The 9,692-nt window shown below is 40.7% G+C and overlaps 1 protein-coding gene and 1 pseudogene across 2 annotated transcripts in view; one reads left to right on the top strand and one right to left on the bottom strand.

Moving 5' to 3' along the window:
- The window catches only part of CASP3 (caspase 3), a 20,269-nt gene that overhangs the window by 5,280 nt on the left and 5,297 nt on the right, over nt 1-9,692 (bottom strand). The window contains exon 2 of the mRNA XM_003792784.3: nt 1,839-1,906. Coding sequence (XP_003792832.1) covers nt 1,839-1,891 — 53 coding nt within the window. The 5' untranslated portion in view covers nt 1,892-1,906. The remainder of the gene's footprint in view (nt 1-1,838; nt 1,907-9,692) is intronic.
- On the top strand, nt 4,624-5,424 carry LOC100961745 (annotated as a pseudogene). Its single transcript, XR_001161424.1, has one exon. The product of XR_001161424.1 is annotated as a sorcin pseudogene (transcript).

The following is a 9,692-nucleotide window of genomic DNA, read 5'->3' as shown; positions in this document are numbered from 1 at the left end:
AAAAAAAAAAGAGTAAAATCTTAAAAATTACCCTGAAAGGACAGGAATGAACAAAATGCAAATATGAAAAGTCACTTATTCTAAAACCTCTACTTTCTAGACCAGGGATCAGTAAACTTTTTTGCAAAGGCCCAAATATTAAGTGTTGTAGCTACTAAATTTTGCTGGTGAAACCAGCCCAGAACAACATGTAAATAAGTGGGTGTGGCCATATTCCAATAAAACTTGACAGAAACAGATCACAAGCCTGACCTCTGATCCAGACCAACGATTAGGAAAAGGCTGAGTGCAGTGGCTCCTGCCTGTAAAACTCTGTGTTTGGGGGTGGTTTTCTGACCTCCTGTTTATGAGGAGTGGCTCTAGGGGCTGAGGCAGTGGATCGTTTGAGCTCAGGAGTTTGAGACCTGCTTGAGCAAGAGTAAGATTCCCATCTCTACTAAAAACAGAAAAATTATCTGGGTGTTGGGGTAGGTGCCTGTAGTCCCAGCTACTTGGGAGGCTGAGGCAGGAGGATCACTTGAGCTCAAGAGTTTGAGGTTGCCACTTTACTCTACAAACGGTGACAAAGTGAGAGTTGGTCTCAAAAAACAAAGAAACAAGAGAACAGGAAAAAATAGGACTAGATACAGCCAGACACTGATAATTAAAGTCCATGTTCTCATGCACTTAACTTTAGAGTATTTCCCAAATATTGCTGGAGGAAGATTAAAAGTGTAATAGTATATTAATGGAATCAAGATCAGAAAAGAGCTAGAGGTAAAGAGCCCCACATTTTACAGAGAAAATCCGAACTTTGAAAGGTGAGTGACCTAACCTGGTCATACGGAGAAAATTTCCTTTGCTAAACACTGTGAAATCTTTATTGGTAACTTTTTAACAGTGCTGTTGTAATAGTATTGTTTACTAATGAAATTAGTTTGGAATTCCCAGGGTGGTCCATAATATTATAGAGTCCCTAGAATTAAAAGTATCACAAGTGATCCCAAATGAACAAAAACAGTGTGATGTGAATAAAATGAAGAGGGTTTGGATTTTATCTTCTTCCTTTCCATGTAACTAGTCAATGCTTCTCTAAACTGAAAATTACCAATGCATTGTAATATTAAAACTCATGAACAGGATCCTGTAATACAGGCCTTATTTTTATTGAGATAGAGTCTCATTATGTTGCCCTTGGTAGAGTGCCGTGGTATCCCAGCTCACAGCAACCTTAAACTCTTGGGCTTAAGTGATCCTCTTGCCTCAGCCTCCCAAGTAGCTGGGACTACAGGTGCCTGCCACAATGCCTGGCTATTTGTTGTTGTTGTTGTTGCAGTTGTCATTGTTGTTTAGCTGGCCCAGGCCAGGTTCGAACCTACCAACCCTGGTGTATGTGGCTGGTGTCCTAAGCACTGAGCTGTGGGCGCTGAGCCTGTAGTATGAGCTTTATAATTAAAAACAAAACAAAACTCAAAACCTTGTTAATAGGAGGTCAGAACACTCCCCCTAAACACAAAATCTCTAACCCTATGGTGATTTGGGAAGGTACAGACCACCTGGCCTCATGAGATGGCCTCTCTTGTGACATTCTTCTGGTTCTGGGACAAGGTTTCTAACTGTGGGTCTTTCCCTTCATCTTCCTTGTGGTTCTGTGAAAGTTGTATTATTTCCATTTAAAAGATGAGGTTCAAAGAGGTTGAGTTAACCCATGTAAAACCACACAGCTGGCTGAGGTTGGAAGCCTGCTTGGTCTTCGTGGCTTGAGAGCCATAGTCCTTCTGCTTTCCCATCCTCACAGCTTACTATGTGTCACACACCCACCTTCCTCTGATTACAGAGGATTCCATTTAAATACTCACGTTTCCAAATTTTTAATAGATTTTGAATCCACTGAGTTTTCAGTATTCTCCATGGATACGTTTATTAACTAGAATATAAAGAAAATGGAAGTTAATACAAAAATCAGTCATAAAATCACTATATTATATTAATTATCCCAGTGATTATCCAAGTTAATAACCCATTTTCACCTCTACTGCTAAAGATTTCTTTGAGACACATCTGGGGAAAAGGATCCTTTGCAACAGCACTTACAATGTAGCTATCATCTATTGGTCTGTTGTGCTCTCTAACTGAGCTATGAATTATATATATTGAGTAAAGCATGTATCTCCATCAATTTTTATGTTTGTATACCTTCACCAGATCAAAATTGTGATGAAATACATATAAAACTTACCATGTTAACCATTTTTTTTTTTTTTTGAGACAGTCTCATTTTTCGCCCTTGGTAGAGTGCTGTGGCATCACAGCTCACAGCAACCTCCAACTCCTGGGGTAGGAGATTCTCTTGCCTCAGCCTCCCGCGTAGCTGGGACTACAGGCACCTGCCACAATGCCCAGCTATTTTTTGGTTGGAGTTGTCAGTGTTGTTTGGCAGGCGCAGGCTGGATTTGAACCCATCAGCTCCAGTATATGTCGCTGGTGCCTTAGCCACTGAGCTATAGCCACCAAGCCGTGATAAGACCTCTTGACTACAGGTCCCCTACTCCCAAATAAAACCCTTCAATTCTGATCTGGTAAAATAACACTGCAGACTGTCCCCAGATTATGAATAAGATAGGTTCTGCAGATTATGAACAGGATAGGTTCTGTAGATTTGTTCTTAAATTGAATTTGATGTAAAGTGGAACGGGTACATTTACCTATTATCTGTAATAATCTCCATTTGTAAGTTTGAGTTGTATGTAAGTCAGATGTAACTCAAGGACAGCCTGTAGTAAGAATGTATCCTACGAAAATAACCCCAGAGGCTGCAGGGAGTAAGGAAAGGGAAGAATATGCATTATTCATTAAAAAAGTAAGAATCTGAGAAATAGTTATAGTGTGTCCATACAATTATTAACACAGACATAATTTTTTTTTGAAGAACTTACCAAGGACACAGGAAATATAATGATGATTATTGGTAATTTATTTATCCCTTAAATTATATTCTTCTATATCTTGCCTCAGCCTCCTGAGTAGCTGGGACTACAGGCACCTGCCATGATGCCTGGCTATTTTTGTTGTTGTTGTAGTTATCATTGTTGTTTGGCAGACCCAGGCAGGGTTTAAACCTGCCAGCCCTGGTGTATGTGGCCGGCACCCTAGCCACTGAGCTACAGGCACTGAACCATTTGCATTTTTTTAAATTGTTGGGGAATCATTGACCAGGTTCAAAGAGCCAGGTTACACTGCTTGCATTTGCTGGGTAAAGTCCCTCTAATAATAGTGTCCCATCCCCAAGAGGTGTGTCACTCCACCCCTCTTCCCTCTCTCTGCATCCCCATTCTCTTCCCCACACCATGTACCAGCATCAATTGTCCTCATAGTAGAATTGAGTACACTGGATTCTTGCTTCTCCATTCTTGTGATACTTTACTAAGAAGAGTGTATTTCAACTCCATCCAAATTAACACAAAAGATGTAAAGTCATCATCCTTTTTAGTGGCTATATAGTATTCCATAATATACATATACCACAGCTTATTAATCCATTCCTGGATTGGTAGGCATTTAGGTTGTTTCCACAATTTGGCAATTTTAAACTGAGGTGCAATGAACAGTCTAGTGCAAATGTCCTTATGATATAAAAGGATTGTTTTTTTCTTCTGGGTAGATGCCCAGTAATGGGATTGCAGGATCAAACAGGAGGTCTAGTTTGAGTTCTTTGAGGATTCTCCATAATTCCTTCCAAAGGCTTGTATTAGTTATTTGCATTGTTTTTAAAGTTGAAAAATAATAACAATGGCTCGGTGCCTGTAGCTCAAGCAGCTAGGGCGCCAGTTGCCTGCCACATACACCAGAGCTGGCGAGTTTGAATCCAGCCTGGGCCCACCAAACAACAATGACAACTACAACCCAAAAAAAAAAAGCCAGGTGTTGTGGCAGGTGCCTGTAGTCCCAGCTACTTGGGAGGCTGAGGCAAAAGAATCGCTTAAGCCCAGGAGTTGGAGGTTGCTGTGAGCTGTGATGTCACAGCACTCTACCTGGGGTGACAGCTTGAGACTCTGACTCAAAACAAACAAACAAAAACCCCAACAAATCTTATTTTATAAAATAATATCAACAAAGGCCGACTGCATCAACTAGGTTTGTTCCAGACAACTTCAACTCTCAGCCCAGTTTCAAGAATGACAAAAGTAGGGTATTTCCTGCTGTTAGATTAGCAGCCCCCCCTTCTCTACCCCATGCTCTGCACCAGGTTCTAGGCTCCCTACTTGCTGTTCTCTTTTTCTATCATATGTACAATAAATATGTATCGGGTACAGGGAAATCTCAAACTTTCTTGAGCCATAAATATCATAAGCCCAATGTGTCCTTATACATATCAATTCAAGTGGACAGACCACAACACAAGATAATTTCTCATGGCTGAGAACAAGGTGCGGTTAACTTGGATAACTGAGAGAACACGAAGGGTGGCTAACAAGGCTGCAAACGAAGGTGAAAACGGTGTGTTGATACTGAGTTACATCCCAGGAGAAAGTATCTTTGTTTCAAGACTTTATGGCTACACTATAGAGAATGGAGTGAAAACACAGCGGGCCTCCTCAAAGATCCAGATTGCAAATCAGCCTTATGAAAAGAAGCCCCGAGGCGGCCGTGCAGTCGACACCATGGCGTACCCTGGGCACCCTGGCGCTGGCGGCGGGTACTACCCAGGAGGGTATGGAGGGGCTCCCGGAGGGCCGGCATTTCCCGGACAAACCCAGGATCCACTGTATGGTTACTTTGCTGCTGTAGCCGGACAGGATGGGCAAATCGATGCTGATGAACTGCAGAGATGTCTGACAGAGTCTGGCATTGCAGGAGGATACAAACCTTTTAACCTGGAGACTTGTCGGCTTATGGTTTCAATGCTGGATAGGGATATGTCTGGCACAATGGGCTTCAATGAATTTAAAGAACTCTGGTCTGTACTGAATGGCTGGAGACAGCACTTCCTCAGTTTTGACAGTGATAGGAGTGGAACAGTGGAGCCTCAAGAATTGCAGAAGGCCCTGACAACAATGGGATTTAGGTTGAGTCCCCAGGCTGTGAATTCAATTGCAAAACGATACAGCACCAATGGAAAGATCACCTTTGATGACTACATTGCCTGCTGCGTGAAACTGCAGGCTCTTACAGACAGCTTTCGAAGACGGGATACTGCTTAGCAAGGTTTTGTGAATTTCCCATATGATGACTTCATTCAGTGTGTCATGAGTGTTTAAATCAAGAAGGAAGCCGCGGATATAATCGACATTCCAACTGGAGTTCTCCTTCGCCCTTCCTCTTTGCCTGCAGTAACGTGTGTAAACTTGCATTGCCACTTTCCCTTAGTAGCTGATTGAAAAATTTATTCCTTTATGTACAACTGAAGTTTTGTTTTTAGTTTTGATAATAAATTCTTTGTAACTTAAATAATATAAGATCTTTTACACCATTTAGAACTTCCTTGGGCCATGATCGATCATGCCTCATTTTGTTACTAACCCTATTTTATGTAAATGTAAGTATGCAAAACGGTTAAGGCATATTATTTTTCACTGTAAGATACTACAAACTTTTAATCAGACTATACCTGTTATCTTTCCTCTCTTGGAGGGGCTTTCACGGGATATTAAAAGTTTTATCTGTATTATATAAATAATTTAGACTCAGTTGGATGAAAAAAAAGGTGGTCATTTCTGTCAGGCTTCTCCTCAGTGGAAATTTAGGACAGGCTTTAAGACTTACAGGAATTTAATAGCCTTATGAATGAACAAGAGAATGTGAATGATTATTTTCTGCCTCTTTAAAATCTATTGAATAATTTGAATGGCAGTTACTGTCATCAGAGCCCCCCCCCCGTTATCATCTATTTAAATCTTTGTTAACTATACTTAAAAATATTGTACATTATAAACTAACCTATATTTAAAAATTAATAAAAAGATGAAGGAAATATATAAAACATTAACTATGGTTATTTTTGGCTAATGGTATTCTAGGTGACTTTAATTTCCTTCTATATATTTCAGTATTTTCCAAATTTTCTTTAATATATGTTTTCCTTTTAAAAGATACTAATTTTTAAAATATTGATACATCCATTTGATATGCTGTATGTTCATGCCTTAAAATATATACACAGCAGGAAGATTGGAAAGAGTGAGTGTACCTAAAAGTTGACATAGCACCACTGGGAGTCAGAATCTCGCGTTCATTTTCTCCCTTTCTACTACTTTTCCAAATATTCTTTTATAAGCGAGTATTACATCTGTCATGGAAGAAATTTTTTTATAAGTTTAAGCCATGGGCTTTCAAGTAAGATTTGGATTCCAGTGCTGGCTTTGTCTCTTACTATATGGTTTGGTCGTTTTAGATACCCTCAAGAGTCTCAGTCCCCATCTTTGAAAAAATGCTTACCTTTTGCGATAGTTTTGAACATGAAAAAGTGTGTTGATGTGGCAAACACCAAAAATGTTCATAACTAGCTTGGTTTGGTTTTGTGTATATGTGTGTGCAAGAAAGTTTAACACACACACAAAAATGCATTAATGTACACAGCTATGATTTAATAAAAAAAGAAAGTTTAACACAAAAAAAAAAAAAAAGAAAAGAAGCCCCACATCCCAGCCCCCAGGGAGATGCAGACTGAGTGAGACGCAGCTGCTACCTAGTCAAACGGCCAACATCCCCAGTCCTGTCAACACCAAGGATGTGGAGCAACAGACACTCTCCTTCATTGCTGACAGGAATGCAAAATGGTACAGCCACCCCAGAAGACAGTTTGGCAGCTTCTTACAAAACTAAACATACCTTACATGTGATCCAGCCATATGGTACATACATGCTCTTTGGTATTTACCCCAAGGAGCTGCAAACTTGTGTCTACTCTAAACCCTGCACACAGATCTTTAGAGCAGGTCTGTTCTTAACTGTCAAAACTGAGAAGCGACCAAGCTGGCCGTCCTTCAGTAGGTGAATGGAGAAACTGCTGCACCAGACAAGGGGATGTCAGTCAGCGCTAACAGAAAGGAATAGCCAAGCCACAGAGAGACACGGAGACAACTTCAGTGCATTATTATAGTAAGTGAAAGAAACCAATCTGAAAAGGCTGCATCCTGTGTGGTTCTCACTATATGGCAAGCTGGAAAAGGCAAAACTAGGAGGACAATAAAAGGCCAGTGGTTGCCAGGGATTAAGAGGGACCTGGGGGCCCAGAAGATATTTAAGGCAGTAACACTGCTCTGTGTAATACCATAATGGTGGATAAATGTCATTCAAAATTTGTCCAGGCTCGGCGCCTGTGGCTGAAGTGGCTAAGGCGCCAGCCACATACACATACACATACAGGTGGCGGGTTCAAATCCCCAGCCCAGGCCCACCAAACAACAATGATGGCTGCAACCAAAAAAATAGCCGGGCGTTGTGGCGGGCGCCTGTAGTCCCAGCTACTTGGGAGGCTGAGGCAGGAGACTCGCTTGAGCCCAGGAGTTGGAGGTTGCTGTGAGCTGTGATGCCACGGCACTCTACCCAGGGGGATAGCTTGAGGCTCTGTCTCAAAAAAAAAAAAAGAAAATTTGTTCAAACCCATGGAAGGCACAGCAGCAGGGGTGAACCCTAGTGTGAGCTGTGGAGTCTGGGCAGTGAGATGCCAGCGTAGGTTCATGGTCAGTACCAAATCTCCCACTCTGGTGTGGGGTGTCAATACCAGAAGAGGCCAGCGCATATGTGAGGGTGGGGACGAGGATGCCTCTGTACCTTCTCAGTGTTGCTTTGAATCTAAAAACTGCTCTAGAAAATAGAAAATTGGGAAATAACACTTACTAAGCCCCAACCTTCAAAAAGGTTTCTTTTTGAAGAATTCTGCAAACAGTACAGTAACTGTTAGACTGAAATACTGGCTTTTAGTAACCTATTGTCTCTTGCCAGCAGTAAAGCTGTGGGATGAAATTATTTTCTCCTGTGACTGGTAGCAGAAACTTTAAACAGCAATCAGCTTCCCAGAGTTTTATAATATTTGCTTCTTGGCTCAGGCCTATGTAAGATTTCATTTAAATACTGGGTCATTTTACTTAAAAGTCATTTCCTGAGTATGTAAAAAACCAACTTTTTTCTAATCAATTATTAAAAGTTAATAAAAAGTTAAAAGTTAAGAAAACTTTCAGATTGGGCAGTGCCGGTGGCTCAGTGAGTAGGGCGCCAGCCCCATATACCGAGGTGGCGGGTTCAAACCAGCCCCGGCCAAACTGCAACAAAAAAATAGCCAGACTTTGTGGTAGGTGCCTGTACTCAGGAGGCTGAGGCAAGAGAATCACCTAAGCCCAGGAGATGGAGGTTGCTGTGAGCTATGATGCCACAGCAATAAAGTGAGACTCTGTCTCTAAAAAAAAGAGAAAAGAAAAAAAGAAAATTTTGAGATCTATCAATCTCAATACAAGTAATTATAAGGTAATCATTTCTGATAGTAGACACAAGATACATTGTTTTAGTAATATAGTTCCTGGCTGAAAGGAAAACATGAATTCTTTTAGAAGGATTTAAAACTGTGCCTTAGTATTTTATAAGGATTTCTCAAGAACTAATACTGTGATGCATTGAGTTTCCTTCACTGTCAGTATCTGAACAGCATACACTGCTACAGGTATCAGTGGATCTAGATATACTAAAAATTTGTATAAAGGTAGATAAAATCCTTGCACATGCGTTGTGCACATCTGCTGTCTACATGTCATCACCTGCTTTTTCCACAGGAAAGCACCAAAGCTGCACTCTTGGGAGCAGAGCTCTGGTTCCTGCAGAGCCACTTCAGTGTCACACTCAGCATTACCTCAGCTCCATTAGCTAATGCCTGGCTGGATACAAATTATCTGGGGATGGTGATCTCATCTTAGAAGGATAAAAAATTATCTTCTGGGGAGATACCTAAATAATAACAAGAGTTTAGGTTCTTAGAACATTTTCTTTTGGCAAAACAGGAAAAAAATGGGGAGTTGAAAACCTAATGCCGGCACAGCAATGGACTCACACTAATTGCGTCTTCCTGTATTAATGTGTGTAGTTCTTTGCATCAACTCAGATGCTGATGATAAGAAAACAAATTTCTGAACACGTCTCGGGTGGGCTATGGCGAAGCTCCAAGCACACTGACGGCAGACAGCAACCTGGATACTCAGGCCTCACAGACACTTCAACACTTCCCACCAAAGCTACAACAGTCAGATCCTCAAAAGTTAAAAGACGTCAGTAAAGTTATTGTCACTCTAAAATAGATATCTAAACATTTCAAGCTGTGTTTCCCTAAAGCAGTAAAAAGTTAGAATGCTTTCCCTGTTTACGTGGTAGTTAGCCAATTATTCATTACAATAATGAAGTAAAGCAGAACGAATTATCCACAGAATTAAGGCAGAAGAATAAAAATTTCTAAAATAGAAGTTTCTATATTAAGCTATAAAGTATTAACAATTTGAAAAAAAGCCAATTTATTATTAAAGAATGAACAGTTTGAAAGTGTGCCGATGGTAGAGAATTGAAAGTGAGATATTAGAGTAGTCTCAACAGTTTTAGACATTCTTTTGTTCTTTTTTGAGACCGAGTCTTACTTTGTTGCTCCCAGTAGAGTGCTATGGCATCACAGCTTACAGCAACCTCAAACTCTTGGGCTTAAGTGATCCTCTTGTCTCAGCCTCCCAAATAGCTGG

This window comes from Otolemur garnettii, unplaced genomic scaffold (genome assembly GCF_000181295.1).
Source record: "Otolemur garnettii isolate 467f Iridium unplaced genomic scaffold, OtoGar3 scaffold00061, whole genome shotgun sequence".
In the NCBI taxonomy this organism is placed as follows: domain Eukaryota; kingdom Metazoa; phylum Chordata; class Mammalia; order Primates; family Galagidae; genus Otolemur; species Otolemur garnettii.
Note: the sequence above shows the minus strand (reverse complement) of the source record. Positions and strands in the feature narration are given on the sequence as shown.